This window comes from Chrysoperla carnea, chromosome 2 (assembly GCF_905475395.1).
Source record: "Chrysoperla carnea chromosome 2, inChrCarn1.1, whole genome shotgun sequence".
In the NCBI taxonomy this organism is placed as follows: Eukaryota; Metazoa; Arthropoda; class Insecta; order Neuroptera; family Chrysopidae; genus Chrysoperla; species Chrysoperla carnea.
The window spans coordinates 18372569-18392565 of record NC_058338.1 but is presented as its reverse complement, the minus strand read 5'-3'; the positions used below and the strand labels follow the sequence as shown (position 1 = coordinate 18392565).

General features: G+C 27.7%; 1 protein-coding gene across 1 annotated transcript in view; it reads left to right on the top strand.

Annotated features, from left to right (window-relative positions):
• LOC123292521 overlaps positions 1-18220 on the top strand; it is a 733416-nt gene extending 715196 nt beyond the window's left edge. The window contains exons 3-4 of the mRNA XM_044873235.1: positions 17969-18101; positions 18187-18220. Of these exons, the coding sequence (XP_044729170.1) occupies positions 17969-18101; positions 18187-18220 (167 nt within the window). The remainder of the gene's footprint in view (positions 1-17968; positions 18102-18186) is intronic.
• The last annotated feature ends 1777 nt before the right edge of the window (positions 18221-19997 follow it).

The following is a 19997-nucleotide window of genomic DNA, read 5'->3' as shown; positions in this document are numbered from 1 at the left end:
CTAAATGATTTTGCTTTATTCAACGATATATATTCAATCTGTATATTACTATGGAACACTTAAAAGGTGTTTGTTAAGACACAAAATATACGAATGCACATAAAAATTTATTACGGAATAATAAGAGAAGAGCATTAACAAACATTTGAAATTTAATCTAGAAATTCTATTGTTACGATTATTACACTTGAAATGTTGTATATAAATATTTTGAATTTTCTTATTAAAATAAGAATTAAAATCGTTGTTATGAAATATCTTTTTAGTGTCATCGTCATGTTTTTATACATGAAAATCTGCACATTAAAAAAGAAATATATAATATGTGCCTGACATTTAAACGGGATATCAGCTTTTGGAAAAAGTGAATAAAATGCCTCGAAGCCTCGAATGATTGCTATAAAAGGGTTGATTTATTCATCATTACCTGCAAACGGTTTCGGTTACCACTGTTATTTTACCAACGGAGGTGTTAATGTGATATAAATTAGTTTATTCTCTCAGAATTTTCAAGTTTTAAGATCTATTGTCGATACTTTTACTGCTTCTATTGTTTACAATTTTTTCCCTAAACCAAAAATCCCGAATTAAAAATACCCAAGGCAAGTTAAAACACTGTAAAAATACATGACATAAAACATAGAATATTTTTACATGTGTTTACATGTGTTTTTACAAGTCACCCACGGATGTCAAAAAAATAACTAACTTTGAATTATAAAAATTCCAAATGGTAATGGAATAATGGGTGCCGAGTCACCCCACTATCTTATCTACGAAAATTGTTGTTGGATATTTCTTTCATGGTTATTATTGACTTGGAAAAATATGCCCGTATCCAGGACTATGAGTTGTTTGTGAAAGAAAAATTGTTGAATTAAAGGCAAATATCGGAAAAGTGAATAATATCTTTATCGAAGATTTTACTTCATTATCAAATTTTGAACTTTGTAACTTTTCTAGGGTTTATTTTAGAAAGTTACAAAGAATAAATGGTGACTGACATCCACAAAAAATACTTTCCTATTTCTACTCTATTCTACATTCTACAAAAAGATTTATATTGTTGTATATAATTCTTCGAATTAAATAATAAGTATACTGTATTGTCCTTTTATTGCAATATCATAAACTTTTATTATACATTTGGTTGCTATATAAACGATGTCTAGCTCTAGATTCTAGAGTCTAGAAGTACAGTCTTTAATGCAACTTCCACCTATCTACCAATGTTATCTTCGTTTTAACGAAAAATAATCTTTAAATAAATACAAATAGTTGTCACCTGTTATTATCTCTTTATGTAGACTCGGCGACACTGACCAAAAATTTCCAGTCATTTGTTAAAATTATGGCGACCCCAACTATGTCAAATTACATAATTATTAAAAGATAAGTTATTAAAGGATTAGTGCAAGTTTATTTCAAAAACATTTTGCTACGGAGCAGAATCGCAGAATGTTTAATCGAACTAATCGGATTTCGATTTTCAAATGATTTGTTAAAGAAAAATTCTCCGAAAAGCTAAGTTTTTTTTACTTGATTTTATAAAAGACGTAACCGATGTTTCATACCCAACAGTTGGAATTTATTACGGGCAATACAACTGAATTTTTGTATGTGTTACTAAGGAAAATAATGTGGTCATACTTTTTTCTCAGTTATAAATAGCTTGCACTTAAATATATGTCTTTGTAGTGTCTTGGCAAGTATAAAAATTGATTGAAGAACGTTATTTAACCGACAAATTCTATTCATAATCGATCGATCTAATCAAGACAATCATTTTCCTTTCCACAATTGCGTATTTTGCCCCATTAAGATTCGCCATACTTGTAACAAATAACTGGAACTTTTGTGCAGTGGCTCTAAGTCTGTAGTCAGAAAAAAAACTAGCCATATTTTCTTGGGCAATCCATAGCTGCAACCAAAATAACTTTCGTAAATGAAATAATAATTATTTTGAACATTTACTCATAAAACATAAAAGCACATGTAAATTTTGTAGAAAAAAATTTTTTTCAAATAATTTTTGCGTATTTTCTTTATAATCTAAAAGAATAGCTCCATATTTTACATGTACTTCAAAGCATAATACATATATTTTTATATGCTTTTTGTTTAGCATAACTTCCTGTATGTTTATTGTAAATGGTAAAAGATATTTGTAAATTTGTTCGAGAAGTATAAACTACATCCGTAAATACCTCTGTACAATGTATCTACATGAACAGAATGTCTCAAATACATCGCAAAAAGTTTAGGAAAAATTTGGTTAAAAGGTTCGATTAGAATGGTTTACACTGATTCGTAGAACTGAAACCTTTTAGCGTGTTCCAACTTCAAGAATCATCTGTTAAATTAACAAAATTTATACATTTTCAGATATATTTGCTCTGGTAAGGTTTTCATATTTTTTTTTTTTTTACAAATAAACAGAGACGTTAACTAAATTATATTGGAAAAGACTTAAAAAAGCCTAATTTCAAATATTTAGTCAATTGCTTTCTATTATGTTATATTCTTACAATCCACACCAACGGAAAATACTCTGTTTCATTTAAAGAAAAGCTTAACAACTTTTCTATAAAACATCCTTTGAAATCGCTGTCATAAAAAGGATATCGATGTATATGTCGGCGGAAGTAAAAACTTAAAACTTTGAAATAACTGTCTTTTTTTCAAATTTAATATAAAACGCCATCTATGAACAGTAATCAGTTACCAAAGATCAGATAACTTAGTTAATTGTTAATTGTACAGCTTTAGTTATTATTATATAGGTGTCGCTTTTTCGATTAATAAAACTTTTAGTTTCCTAGATTACGGTGTTATATCTGTAAATATATTCATAGCATGCGGCTGACGTGAAATCATAAAAATTTTATCCTACCAAAAATTATTTATTATTCATATATTACATATCGTCTGATGCGCCTAAAGAAGTTTTCACTTCAAAAATATTTACAAAAAATTTGAAAAAATAATACCAAAAACGTAAACTTCTTAGAGTATGACATGAAGTTTAAAGCATCCTGTACATATACCTTATAAATAAATGAACTCTATCATTCTGTTCTTTATTTCCAGAACGTCTCTTGACAAACATTGCTAAATAAGTTTGTTATAAATGAGAATATTTTATTTTGCTGTAGGGCTTATATTTGCTGGTTGGATGCCTCTTTACTTAGCTGTTCGTACTTTTGTATATTTATTATATATTCTTTGTATCATCATTCGTTCGCTATATGTATACTTATTCCAATATATTCTACCATGATCTCAAAGAACAAGAAGGTTTTATAGAGTTGGGTCCACAGACAATTTACATTTTACCATAGACAATTTGTTTTTGAGCAATGTTACTATAGTACATTTATTGACATTAATAATTATACGATACTAACGTCACTCAATTGTTTTGCTTTCCCGGAACCCCTCTACTAACACTTGAACTTTATGGTATGGTATTAAAGTTCAAGTTGACTTTTAGTTATTACCTATTACGAATCTTCTGCATGAGATATAGAAAAGTGTTGTTTTTAGACTTTTTCCTCGCACTTCAAGGAAAATTATATAAAAAAAGAATTAGTGAAATCGATTCAGTTGCTCTCGAGATTTGCGTTTAGCAACACATTCAGCGAATCATTTTTATATGTAAGATTATTTTTAAACTTTTCCGCCTCATTAAGTATGATGAACACATAAACATTCAAGATACAACCTTGAACTGATAATTTTCTATCAGTTTAAAAATAAATTTGCATACCTCTATGAATATGCACATCTATGAAATTTACAAATTTTATATTTCTCGTATATCTTTTTACGTAAACCATCAAGATCTGACAGAAAGAATGTAAGAATGTCTTTACAGAAAAAACAACAAAAGAAAAAGAATCTCATTTTTTTTAAAGATATATAAAACAAAGAAAACTTTCTAATACTTGCTTACCTAGATTCGTATATATTTAACTTTTAAATCGATAAATACGAAACAAGTTTGGATGATAAAATATTGTTCAAATAATAAAATATTAATTATTATTACTTTTAGAAAATTATTGTTGAAAAAGAAAATAATAAGAGGATCTTCTATTTACATTTTTCAATTAAAAATATATAAAAAAAGATTGAAGTTTTAAGGATTTTATGGTAAGTAAATATACATTACGGTCCTCAATAACGTTAATAATCCACGTATCGAAGTGTTACCTTATTTCTTTAATGTCTTATGTATTTGTTTCTGAACTTTCTGAAAAAACAGCAAATAGAATCATTAATTTTTCATACCAATATAAAACAAAATAAACTTTCTAATACTCCTTTCTCGATTTAGTTTGAATCTGCGAATAAGTTCAGGAACTTTTTTCAGCAACAATTTACCGTTACTCGAATCATTTCGATTTTCGTCTACTTCGAAAAAATTTTTTTTTTTAATTACATTAATTGGACTTGATTGCCATTTAATGATAAAGATCATTTTGTGACGAGACTTTTTTGATTTTGTGTTGATAAAAATGCAAAACAAATTCAATTAAAATGGTATTTATAACCATTTGAATAGCTGAAAATAAGACTGGTAGTGTTTATGGTTGAAGTAATTTCAACAAATGCCATTATTGCAGCCAAGATAGGAGCTATCTGACTCATTTTGGTAAATATCAGTACCCATGCTTCTTCTTTAAATAAATAAAATTAATTCAATAGCCACGAAAAAATTTATGATATAGTTAAACATATAGTGACTTCCTTAAAGATAGCGTTTTCCCAATTCCAAAATTGGGAAAAATCGACTCGTTGCCATGGTATTGAGTGGTTTCTTGTTTTTGTATGACATTGTACATTTTTTTTATACCATTATCCAATAAATGTAGAAACATATTTATTAAAATATATTTATTTATTTCATTTATCTTTCAAACTTTTCTTTTAAAGTTGTCATTAAACCAATAAAATTATTTAAGCATCTTAAGAAACGAAGTAATTAATACAATGTTGATTGTGGATTTTAAAGTTGACAAACTACTTAGAATTTAAAGGGAATTTTTTGTTTAAAATTACCTTTCGTCTTCTACAACCTTCTTTGTAGCATTTTTGCTACTTCTATTATTTAATTTTTTTTAATTCTTAAAGTTATAAAAATGTTCTTAAAGGTTTGTTTCTATTATGATGGCTTCATATAATTCATATTCCTGTAAAGACTTATTTTTCTGAGATGGTACAAAAATATATTTAAAGAAAAAAGTTTCAAAGTTTGAGACGATTTCATTAATGATAAATACAATTATTGACGACAATATTAAAAAAAATTTGTTTTCTGTTTATCTTGGTGAACATGACCGTAAGATTTCTTTTGAAACTCGTACTTTATCAAGAATAATAATTTAAGTTGTACTGTCTATATAAAATGTATGTCGACTTTTTGTTTTGTTTCAACTGAAAAAATAACAATAACTTTTGAAAAATTCTTTTTACTCTTATATTTACTATAATTTTTTCTTGTTATTTGTTGAGTACAAGTTATGTGCATAAAAATATTCAAAGTGTCACAAAAAACAACGGTAAATAAAAAACAAAGAAATAATTAATCTTTTAATTTATTTAAATTCATTTATTATTTTATATTAGTCTTATACGATTTTAGTCCGTATCTCAAGAACTATTCGACCAGTCATCAAATGCATCCAAATTTTGTACTTTTTGGGTCAAAATTACCTTATATACCTTATATTGAAATTTTTTTTTTGCGTGTAGCTTTGTTTATCTCAAAGTCCAGAATATTATACCATTATTCACAGCTTAGAAAATTAGATTGGAAGCTTCTTTACAAAAGGAAATTGTAGTATAATAAATATGTATGATTGATTTTTCAATGTGCTTTGCGTCTCCTATTTCTATACATATAATACAATGTAGTTATTAAAAAACTTTTGAAACACAATAAATAAAGGAACAAATACAGTATAAATGAAAAAAAAAAAAAAAGAAAATAAATGTAAAAGTTGGTTTATTTATATAAGTTACATAAAATTGTTGTAAGTAAGTAATATACAATAATATTTCTTATATATTTTTTTTTTATTATTATTTTTCGTTTAACATTCCAGTTCAGAATGAAAGAACAAAACCTTAAATAAAAAACCCATCATATAATAATCATAATAATCACAATAATAACAATAAAAGCAATAACATGTTTTTGAACAATACAAAATATATTATTGTTTTGTGGTAAGATCTATGTTGTTATTTAATGTGGTTTAGTTATTTACATGGTGCTTCATTTATAAATTGCTCATTTGGATATTATGTTCAAGAAAATTCATGTTAGTTTCGGTTATAATACCTACTTAAATATTGTAAGTTTGTGTTTCATAATATTTGGGAATACATTTTGATCTATGGAGATCTAAATACCAATATATTCCTTATTAAAGATTTAGTTAATTATTTTATTTATGGGTAAATTAATATTTTTCAAAATGACTTAGGTATTGGTTTTATTGGCGTTCTTTCATAGTGAATAAAATAAATAATTAAAAAAATAAAAACGCGACTGCGTTAAATAAAATATGAAAAGAAAGAAACAAGTCCAAGCCCCTTAATTGGGAAGATTTGAGTTGGTCGAGATTTTATTGAGCCTCGACTGTTCGACTACTTCACAACACTATGAATACATTTTTGATTAATACAGTTGCCAAAAATCACAAAAAATTCCATTCCAAATATTTTGTCGTTCAAAGTTGACTAAAAAAAAGGTTGAATCATATAGGTTACCCTTTTCAATTGGATAAAAGGATAAGAGTGTGATAAAAAACTATCATAAATATTTAGACAATCTTGTAGTTTATAATAATTCCATAAAATAAAAGGTTGCCGTTGATATAAAAACAAAATTTTTATTTAATTATGAGTTCGTCAAAGATTCATCTTTTGATGAACAGAGACGACTACAGTTAGAGAATTGATGATTGAAGAGCGATATCTATATTATCAAATTTATAAGCATCACTTGCACACAATATATTATATATTTTAGTTGAGTTTCGTGGTTTTGTAAAGTCAAAAATAACTCATTACTTGACAACAAAGCGCATGTATTTGGTTTATGTGTATGTACCGTGCAATAAACCAAAACTTTTTTACAATAGATACTGTAGGTTTACAATCGCCTTAAGGTTTATCTGGTTTTATGATCAAAGAATATAAAATTACATATAGTACAAAATGCATGGGTACCTACGTTGACATATATTCACGACTCCAAGAAACCATAGATAGTATGCCTAATGTAATGACGTATTTATCTCCCTGATACACACTGTACACTTAAGAACCACATAATGTGTATCGACTTTTGTTATAATCTTTTCTCTTGATATTACTAACTATGATTATAACTGTGAACTGGGTATGTATGTGACAAGAAAATTATAGATATTGTAAATGGTCAATTCCATTAAATTACATTTATTTTATTTTATATATATTATGTTCATATTATTTATATTAATTTTATTTCAGAAAAACTTTCTGTTTTTATTTTAATAGATTTGTGGTGGAATGTATACCAAGGCCTAAAAATTTATTTTTATTGTTTTATCTACACGTGGGCCTTCCAACTTTTCTCATAAATGGTTGAAATTATTATTGATACGAAATATTTTTTAAGATCACAAACTTTATACGTAGCAGAGGCTACATACAGTGCGTTCATTTCAAGTATCCACACTTAATAACTCTTGACCAGATGTGTTTATTGTTTTGTGTGAAAATACGTCGATTTAGATATCGAGAGAGAAGTTTAAAAATGATACCTTGAAAATTTTCGGTTTCCCCATTTCGCTTCTAGCCACCCCAACTTTCAAATGGCACCTCCTTGCTTATGATACTTCATTTGAAAGGGCATGCAATTGTCTCTTCAACCATGACAGAAAAAATGAAATCGATCGATTGATTCTTAAGATAAACTGCACAAAAGAAAGAATGTATGATTTCACCTTCTGGATGGTCTATCTGAAGGATTAATCGATCGATGGTTGAAGAGACAATTGCATGCCCTTTCAAATGAGGTATCACAAGTAAAGGGGTGAATTTAAATTTCAATGCTGGGGTGGTTTGGGTTTTAAGAAATGAAACCTAGAATTTTCTAGATATCAATTTTGAACTTCCTCACCGATATCTAACTCGACCTGTTTTCTCTTATTAATGAAGCTTTATGTCTATTTTGAACTTAAAATCTTACACAATATATCAAGGCTATTTTGTTGAATAAAATAACTCTGCGTAAAGTATACGAATTAATTGAGTACCTGCTACTAGTACCTCGTATTTTTATTATTTATATTAGAAAGTGGTAAGTAATATTTTACTTGATACAAAAATAAATATAATTTATTAAAAAACATTAAATATTTTATTTAGAAAAAAACTTTTTAATAAAAACCTTCACTACCTGTGCAATCATAAAACTTAGTATAAAGTGATGTGTGTGCATGTCGCTATATAAGTATCTACGTATAAAGTTAGAATGTATTTAGGTATTGTACAATGATTTTCATTTAAGATAAACAAAATCTTATAACTTTTCCATTATCAACATTATAAAAAAAGAACCGTCAAGATATTAGATAAACTACCACAAGTGTGATTTCGTAGTTATCCAAAGACAAAACTTAATTGCAGAAGTGTTAGACCATTCTCTAAGAAGTTTCCAAGTTTCGTATTTTTAATCCTCGAACTAAAAAAAAAGGGATGTTATAAGTTTGATCGCTATATATGTGTGTCTGTCTGTCTGTGGCATCGTAGTGCCTAAACGAAAGAACCGATGTTGATATTTTTGGTTTTGTTTGAAAGCTAATTTATTGGAGAGTGTCCTTCGTTATGTTTCAAGTTCAACTTTAGGGTTACGTACCTGGAAATTACTAAAAGATTGGCGACGATTTTCAAAAAGTTTTAAGGAAAAAGGTAATTCAATGAAGATTGTTCTTATATATGTTTCAAGTGCGAGTTAAGGGTTCCGTATCAGAAAAATTTGTCGATTTTTTTTTTAATTGATACAAACCTAATGGAAAATTGTTGAAAACTAAAGGAAGGGCAGGTGACACTGAAAAGATGAAGCCTCTAGCCCTAGGTACCTATTGAAAATGTCAAAGTTAAATTTTCTAATCAAATTTTGAAAAATGAATCTATTCAAATTTTGAAAAATGAATGATGTAGCAATGTAGCAACAAGGCATACTCTTTCACATTCTTACAACATTTTAAAAGTTGGCAATATTCTGTATGATAATTATTCTCTTTATCCACTTGTTCGCCCGTACAACATATACGGAACCATATTTTGCTTTAATATTATCACCATATTTATTGAACGACCAAATGTTTGGTTATATTCTACTGTTGTTATAACGACCATTTGGTTTATGTATTAAGTTAAATTCAACGTTAATATTAAATTGAAGGGTTATTTTTAGTATAAAGTAAGACTAATATTCTATAGCTTGAAGACTTTTTAACAAAACTATTTAATTTATATTTTAAAAACATTAAAATATTTATTATAATCCATAACATATCTCAATAAAGAGAATGTTTATTTGATGAAAAGTAAGTCCATTTTCCGTTAAATGAAAAATAATGATATCGTTTCATCTTATATCGGAAAAACTTGGCTCAAATCAATATCAACCAATTAATACCAAATGGAATAAAATACTGATTCCCAGTACGTTGAAGTTTCTTTTTGAAACTTTGCAAAAGAGCTTTGCATGAGCTCACCACAAATATAAGCTCCTGTTCATTAAGTTAGGTTAATTAGTTTTAATTATGATGCTTTCATTTACATTTTGCATAGTGGATTTTTCTCGTATTTTCTGATTGAAAAAAAAATGATAAAGGGTAAGGTGTAGTATCCTGGATATAATTTTAATATAGTTCAGTTTCTCGGAAAATAAACTATGATGAGGTATCAACTTTATGAAGACACAGTTGACTGATCGAAAAGAAAACAACCTAAGGAATGTTTGCTTTAATGCGAGAAACAGGGTAATTTGAAATAAAAAGCTTGATTTTTTTTAAATATGAAAAATTATTGAATAACAAAAAAATCTGTTTTGCCCGACTAATTAAAGATGTATGAGCACGGTAGTGGAGACACAAATTATAAAATATATAGTTTTTCCAATTTTGATGGTAAATTATGCTATAACTTTACAATATAAGACAAAGAAATTATAACAAAATTCATCATCAAAGTTGAAAATAAGGAACAAATAATTTCAACCACATGTCTAGTCTAAACTTGTCTTGGCTCTCGTACTACCTTAAATCACATTCCATCTAAACCATTTCGAATTAGTGGGACTTTTGCTAATCCATATTTAATTTACAAACATATTTAAGAAAATTTTGATCCTAGGTATAACACTCTCGCCTGCTAGTTCTTTAAATATAAAAATTGAAGTACAGTCCCATTTGACGTTCTCTAAATAATTCATAACGTAGAAACTAGAGAACAATGTTTCGTATTTTGTCAATTACAAAGCAACAATGTTCATTGATTCTCTTGAGAAATTAAACATCATATACAAGAAGAACGTCTGAGAAGACACTTCTATGATTTTGAAATTGAATAGTCTTATAACTGAAGAATCAACTGAATGAATAATGTTACATTTTTTAACACGTCGTTCTAAAACGTGTTTTACCCTGAAGAATTGTTTTCGACCAAGAAAATAGATTGAATTTATTGAATTCAAAATTCAATTTTTCAGCAAATCCTCGATGAAAGTATACCAAAGCTCCAAATTGTGACAAAGAGAAAGTGTACCAAAGTTCCAAACTCTGCCAAAGTATCCAATTTTTAATTCTCGGGATTAATCTAAATGATTTCAGAGTTTTTATAACACAAATGTCAGTTGCTCAATTTTACATAAATTCTAGGAAATATTTTACTTAAACGATATTGGATTGATTATTAACTTATATGGGAAGGTCAAATTTTTGTCATTTAAAGACATATTGGGTCAAAAAGTATGATAAAAACTTAGAAGAAGGGCGGGCAACTATATATGATATCATAAAATAATCTTATTAGTCCATTTCCGGTTGTTTCTCTGTCTATCTGTCCGTAAACATGATTACTCATAAATGAAGGAAGATATCAAGCTGAAATTTGTAAAGCGTGCTCAGGTTGAGTTTGTAAATAAGTTACTTAGGTCTTGGGTCTTAAAAAAAGAACTTTTGTTTGAAACATTTTCTCGTAAACAATTACATTTACGAAAAAAATTTCAAGAGGGCCTACTTAAGACAAAATTTGATGTTCATTTTCTCCAAAACTATATAAGACAAGCAGTTGAAAATTTCAAGGTAGCTTCAGCTACTGGTCTTGTAAAAGATTTTCGAAAAACAAATAAATTTAATATTTACCCTAGAAAATAAAATTTTCAATCGATTATTTTTGGAAATATACAAGACAATGAATTTTTTATATTTTTCTGTGTATTTTCTTTCAAGACAGGAGAATGTAAGTGTACCCTCCTCCCCGCACGGATGATACTCGCTACTTCAAAAGGCTGTGATATATTTAGCTCATCTTCATAAATTGTCTATTGACTGTTTAAATATATCCGTCTATAAAATAAATATTTAAAATATATGTACTCATACAGCATGTTTCCCTCAATAAAGTCCTCAAACGACACATAAAATCCTATCATTCAATGTAATCTTAACCATTTAAATCACGTTACCGTATGTCATTTACGTTGAAAACGTTTCAACATAAACGTAGTGGTAGTGGATGGATGTACATATATTTTATTTTCACCGATTAAAATTTTAAGCTTTAGAATTACCCTATTATGAGATACGTAGTCTATTTAGTTTATTAGTACACGGGGATTTTTTACCTCATCGCATCTACATATATAAAATGCTGTCGGATCCACTCACAACCTAAATCTCAGATCGTAGGGACCTGAAACTTGGAGGCTGTGTTCTTTTTTTGACGTAGGCATCTGATAAGAAAGGATTATCCGAGAATATATATCCTTAAGTGCGAGAAAAACGGGGGCAAAGTTTGCGGGCAATCTAAACAATCTTTTAAGACAATTGATGAAAGACATGTTTTGTTTTTTATTGAAACTTATCACCTTACAGTTTGAAAAAAAGGATAGAAAGAACTTTATGGTTTTTGAAGTTAGAAATGTAATTATTGACAGAAGAGCTCATGGTTGGGGAGACATACTTCACTTTTTTATGAAAATTCATTCTTTAAGGAGATCAAGTAGGGAATAAAATTTTGTATGAAACTCCGCCCTTTTAGTGGTGAAAAGGGGATGATAGTTCGTACAAAAATTCGTCATTTTTGAATTATAACTACTTAATAGATTTTAAAAATTATTTCACCTTTAGAAAGTTAAATTGTGATTAAAAAGGAGAATCAGTGAGAATTATAACGCGATTGTCTTTGCTTTTTAAGTTAAAATTGTTAGCGAAGCGGGGTATTTGATAGCCATTTTATAAAAATTCAGCATACGTACGCATGTGGCCACAAAATTCGAAAATTATTCAATGAATTGACATGAAATTTTGACTGGTAACACAAGACTCGGAAATATGTACAGCCACAAAATAAGTGGCACATGGTATACAAAATAAGTATAGTTCCCAAATTATTGATTTGTCTGTAGAGCGAATGATAGGATGTCAATCTTCATTGGTGTATTTTTTTTTCAAAAGAGCAGTAAGTAAGTAGACCTGATTGAAATATAGTGAAAGTTCATACAACCCTGGCTATCTCATAATAAGTGTTTTTCAAAACGTATATATTTGTTTCATATTTTCAAAACAGTCTGTCTTTCAAATGTTGGTCACAATATGATCAGTAAAAATTTCTCCATGTAAACGTTTAGCTTACTAGTAAGCATGAAACATACTTGCAGCTATATCTAGCCACCATTTCTCTGTACTTTCTAGTATTTTGCTGTTGTTGTAAAAACAAAATAAAGATAATGTTCATAATTCAAAACTCTCTCTTCGGTACCCATATTATAATCATAGATAAATAATTCCTGTTGCATGTAATATAAATAAACTGCAACAACATCAAGTTTTCATAGGATATAATAAAATATATAGCATACAAACATATATACATATACTTAGACTACACCATTAGACAGTGAGTCCACAAAGAAACGAAATTTCTATGTTACCAATTCTATGCCATTTCAAAGATAAGTAAAAACAAGAGGTCGATAGAGTCTGGTGCGATCCTTGAGGTTCTCACGAAGAACTTTCCAGCAAAATAAAAAGTTATAAAAAATTTAAAAAATAAAAACTCGACCAATTCGAAACTACTTGATCGAAAGTTATGAAATTATTTTCGGATCATATTGCCTTTAATGCACATCGATCGACACCTCAACGAAGTCAATATCATTTTTTGTTCGCGTGATATCGAAGACGAAAAAAATATCTACGGACGTACACACATACACACACTCACTCACTCACTCACTCACTCACTCACTCACACACACACATACTTGTTCTCCAAATTAGTGTTAATGGCTTGTCCTAACCATGAAACGTAAAGGTATGGTGAAAATTTCAATTTCGAAAATCTGACCCATTGCAATAATTTCCTATAGTAGTAAGTTAATAAAATTTTACTGTGGCAAATTTGGGGAAATTTCATTATGACGATGCCTTTGTCTGCTATTTATGTAAAAAAAAAATAATTGAATTATGTAAAAAGAAAGTAATTTTTCAAATAGCGGGGCATGTTTGAATTTCTCGGAAAAGCAAGTAAATTGAAACCCGAAAGTTGCATACTATTTTTCAAATTTTTCTTATTAAGTTTTCCTTTTGTATAATTTTATAAATATGAAAATCAAAGCAAAGGATCGAATAACATGATTTCCAAATATTCGTTACATGAGTCACAGTTAAAACTTGAATTTTTGTCGTTTCCAAACTTGCCAATCCTCAAAAAAGCAAACATAAATAATCATAAAAATTATGCTTCAGTATGTGCTCAGGGTCGAGACTACACAACGATGAACTGGTTGCTTGCATGCTCACACACACTACCCAGATAATTCCTTTTAAATTATGATTTTAAAGGAATAATAACAAAGTGTGTAGCGTAAGTATTTTACATATTTATGCTTTTATTACAGTCACCAAAAAATTAAATGTGTGTATCATTGTACCTTAAGGATTTCATGCAAATTATCATTTTCCGAAAATTTATGGAAATAAAAACAAATATCTACTTGTAAAAATACGACTAGTTTCGAAAATTCATTTCCATTTTCTTACAAAACACTGATCAATTTATATAAGGATGAATTTTAGTTGATTTCGAGTTGAGACAATAAATTTACAATACCACGCAACTACAAATATATATATTACATTCATTGAAAGTGCTGCTGCTTATAAATTTTATAATATAGATATCTCTCTTCAATCGTCGATACTCTAACTATAGTCTCTGTTCATCAATTGATTGATCTTCGATGAACTCATAATTAAATTAAAATTTTGTTTTTATACCATCGACAACCTTATATTTTTATGGTATTATTATAAACTACAGGATTGTCTAAATATTTTAGATAGTTTTTTATCACACTTTCCAGAATTTTGATATAGAAATATCCAATTGAAAAGGATAACCTATATGATTCATCATTTTTTCAGCCAACTTTGAACGATAAAAGAATAATAAAAAGCTCAATGACCTTGGAACTTTTTGTGATTTTTGGAAACTTTATTAAGCAAAAAATGTATTTATAAAGTTTTATTTTATCATTCGCAATTTAAATTTGGTATTCTATAAAAATTGCAAACAAAATTTAATAATGAATAAATAAATTATAAATATTAAAATATGAATAATTTTAATATTTTTGTACATGTAGTGTAATAATACCAAAAGATACACTCATATATTTATAATAATAACCAAATGGCTGGAAGTAAAATTAATTTCTAGAGTAAAGTCAATAAACAATACAATATACATTATTACATTAGTTTTGACTAACTAACTAACGTTATTACACAGTTGATAGTTTAAAATTTATTTATATAAAACACTTAATTAGATGCTATATGAACTTTATATGAATTATTATTATTATTATTAACTGCTATTATTAAAGTCTGTCTTTGTAATCTGATTATAAATCTAAATCTATAAGTTTTTAGTTATTTCTATATTAGGATGTGACAAATGAACGTATGTTAATTGTCTTTAGAAACATCTTTTAGAGACCCAAAAATTGCAAAGATAGATAGATTAAAAGAATTTGAAAAATGGATTTAGGAAAAAATAGACCGAAAAATACTTTCTGTCCTAATTCGAAAATAGATAAAATTATATGGAATTCTAAAATGGGTTAATGTTTTTCCCCGATTTTTTTGAAGCCATATGACCGAGAAAACAGACAATGAAAATCATTAAAATTCAAATTGGCGAAAACGATCCAGAAACACACGATGTTACACGAAAGTTGGTTTGATTTCATTTAAAGTTGATACTAGTGATAAATTAATACAACTGTTGACACTATTTTATTGTCATTGCTTGTCGGATTGACATCACAGATCACGTGTGCGGTGGAGGCAAAAAAAAAATCGACCTATATTTTCATAAAAAATTATCAAAAAAAATTTTTGTTTTTCATGAAAAGGGTTTATTGATATTAAGAGAGAAAAATTTCAACCATATATACCTTTAGAAAAGTAAAAGTTATTTATGTTTTAAATCGAGCGTGAGCAAAATGCTCATAATACGAATGCTGGCAAGTTAAATTTGTACTGCCGCAAAAGCTGATTGGTGATATTACATACTCTTGAAGAAGCAACTGATATCACTATGGAAAAAAAAATCTGTCCACTGAGAATCGTGAAAAAAAGAGTCACCACTGAGATTAAAGTCTATGTACCATAAACTAGAGCTACAAAAATCATTGTGCTGGTGGGTTTTAAGTTATTAGTTTAATATTTAGCCATGCCCACATAACTTTTTTCGCCACCAAGAAAACTGCTTATGTACAGGGATACATTATGCAATAAATTATTTTTGAAGTAACAATATATAATTTTATAAAAACTTTTACAATATAAATTTTTTATTAATCTTTATTGTTATATTAATATTTTTGCTGAGTTCATAAAGAACTTAGTAGTCGGATCACAGACAGCTACTACCCATTTATGTAGTAATGTGCGATATACGTGTATGTGCTTACCTCGTATATACAATACGGTTCTAAGGTAAATCTAAAACATAAGCATTAAATGTATTACTGGTAATATGCGTTCAAAAATTTTCGTTTAAAAGGGGCAACGAAAATTGGCACTATCTAGAATTGTGTTGAAGGAATTAAATTATTATTGAACATACTTGATTTACAATAAAAATTTTGGTTTTCATTTTTGAAGATCTGTGTTTTCTAAAAACATTTGATTTGGCTCTCAAGATCTATATTATATGAAGCAAGTATTAACAATAACTTTATCTTTTACTTTCCCACCTGATCTACTTTTTAATATTCAGACAATAAATTTTTTTTAATATAAAACATATTAGAATAAAAATATATAGAACATGACCTTCGATATGCAATTAATATTTAAATTATTCTTAGAAATTCATCGAGTAGGCACATATAAAATTCTACGAATATGTGTAGATATATATTTTAAGTTCCACGAATATATTTCAATGATCCTTTTAAGAAAGAAAAAAAAAACTTCTTTAAAATTCTACGAAAATACTTTTGAAGTACAACGAAGTAAAGATGTGGCCAATATCACCTTTAATTTACACAACTTTCCCCATTCCTACATATGTACAGGATGTTTTAAGCTATAACAGATGGATTTTATCAAATTTTTGATAATTTTACATTAATGAAAATTTTTTTATATATTGATAGCCGAGAACATGTTCTTTTCAGATACTGAGGGTTTTTAGATACAAAATTTCAGCACCGCTAGAGATTTTCTCTCGAAACAAGGTCACATTTATATATAGATTTTTAGACTTTAATCACGAATAAGTTTTGGCCCACAATGCCAAATTAACAATCCTTCTTAGCAAGCGTTTTTATCATATTCACAAATCGATTATTATTCTTCCAAAATTTTGATACCCCGTATCAAGATAAGAAAGCTTTCCTGACCATAAGCTAAAATTCTCTTTATTTTAGTCTTATTCAACATTTATTGGAATTATTCTGTAACTTAGATCATTCTGTATAGATATATCTACACAAAATTAAATGTAGCTTACCTTGTAAATAATATAACTCGTTAATTAAATCCCAAAATTAATTAGGTATGTCTTTTGGCAACTATTTCCAGTATTATAAACAAAATCAACACATTTATGTGATCAGCAAACTTAACTCTGACTCAGCCCACAGAAAAGTTTTATGTTTGTCTGCATGTACTAGGGACCAAATACAGTTTTTCTACACGTTTAAGGACGAATGTACTTCGTCTTTTTTCTTACAATTAAATTTGAAGAATATTATTGTTCAGATTGTTTTGTGAATAATTAGCTGGACTGATTTTGATTGTCTTGGTAATCATCTTCATGTTGTAGCACTAAAACATAAATCATTAAACAATTAAGACTACAAATCAAAATAAAACCTTAAACATAAATAATTAAACAATAAAAATATATGTACAGCCCTGTAATACATAGAATAGAGTATAAAATTGTTCACAATCGCTATAAAATTTACAGATACAAAATTTTGGCAGAGTAGAGAATCTAAATAATTCCTGAAAAATATTTTAAATATTCTAATCACCTACAGAAAACACTATAAACCTTTTGTTTTAGGATAAAAATAAAAATCGATATCTCATATAAGTAAAAAGTATGGTATATAATATTTTCAGTATCTAACTTTATAAATTTTTGTTCACAGGGGGTACTGTGTTACACGTACAAGCAGTAAATAAAGGAACAGCATTATTACCATGTGATTTGACACCACCAACAGTAAACGATAGTGTTGTATTGATTGTATGGTATAAAAATGAACAAACGCCAATATACAGGTAAGTTTCATGTGAAAATATAGATATACACGTTTTTACCTTCTTCAATTTAATTTTTGTTTGTATTTATCCCCGAATTTTGTAGATGTATACTTACATTCAAAAATAATGAGACATGAGATACTTGTCATAAAATCAAATTTTACATAATGCTAGAAACCCTCTAAACAGAGAACATTCAGTATTGGGAAAATGACTAATGACGTTAAGCAGTCAATATGGTAGTCTTAAGCAGGCTTAAATCAATAAAAAAAAACTGGAATAACTAGGACCATTAGAGTAGGCTATTTTTATTGGACAATTCATTCATATTTGAACAATATTTTGTAAATTATTGGTTTTTTTACTATGGTTTTGTTATATCCATCTAATTATTCCATGCCTGCTGAAATCCAGTTGGAGCTCGTAATGGTATTTCTATTCTACGTTATTGACGGTTAACGAATCACTGTTAACCGAATTGTGAATTGATTATTTGCAGTCAATTTGAAATACAACTATAAAATGCATATTAATTATGCAAATTGCATATTTTTATATTATTATAAACCAATTTTTGTTACAACGGTCTAACTAACGAATCGAATACAGAAAACCGCAATAAAATCTGTCTTACTGTTCAAATTTTCGAACTTAAGTGCTTCGTTTTCGCGACTATCTAGCTAGATTAGCTATGGATCTGTAATGCAAATTTTTTGTGGAATTATTTTTGCTACGCGTTGATTCAGTGGCGTAGATAACTTACTTAGGGTTTAGCAAGTCAGTGACAGTAGATAAGTTAAATTAAAACGCTATTTGTAAAATATTGGAAGTTACACTCCTAAACTTCTTTTGAATTTTAAATTTTACATTCGTTGAACTGTCACAGATTCTATTGGAACCATGTTACTGAACGGAACTGTATCTTTAGAACATAGATATTGTTTTTTTTGGAATAAAAATGTAACCTCATATTTCAATTTAAACAAATATCGTATTTCATATAAAACTGAAAATGGAAAATAATATACTTTTCTAAAAGCTACACCTACATTTTATGTTTTGTATTTGATGCCTTGCTGTAAGAATTCAGAAAATTAATTTACTGCGTTTAACAATTTGGTAATCGAAAACAAAAAAGGTACTCATTTAATTTTCTTAAACATTTAAATTTGAATATTTTGCCATCTTTGCGTTAGAAACATTTTCAATTTAACGGACTAGATTTTCGACCCTCCTCTAATATATAAGACAATTGATCATTTGTGAAACTTTTTTTTAATGGGTCATTATTTAATTAATCCAATCCTATAAATAATAACATTTAATAACTTCACTTGAAAAACAAGACAATATCTTTGTCATGATGAATACATAACCATAAAGTAATGAATAATTAATAAAAAAAAAATTTAAAGTATAATTATTATTGTTACCTTAATTTTAATTACCCAAAAAGTAAGTAGAAATAATATAAAAAGTTTTTAAATTTTCATTTAAAAAGTTTGTTTTAGTTATAATAATAAATATAATAATTTGTATATAGCTTGTATAAAATAATATATTTTTGTACCCACAAGTCGCTCATTTATTTCTACATTTTCGCTTGCTTAAAAACTAATGAGAAAACCTGATGGTGATGAATAACACGAAGGCACATGCACATACATACCATGCTATTGCGCTGCGCAAGCTATATAACTAGGAATATTATTTGCTTGAGGTAAAATAAGAAGTTTCTCTCTGTGTTATAATGAAATGTAGAAAACAGGAATATTATTAGGAGTACTGTAAGGAACCAAGATATAAAGTTTTATATAAAATGAAAACTGTTTAAAACTTGATGGACGTAAATATATACAGGGTGTTACAACTATTCAGCTTTAGATGCTAATCAGAGGATTGTAACCTATTGTA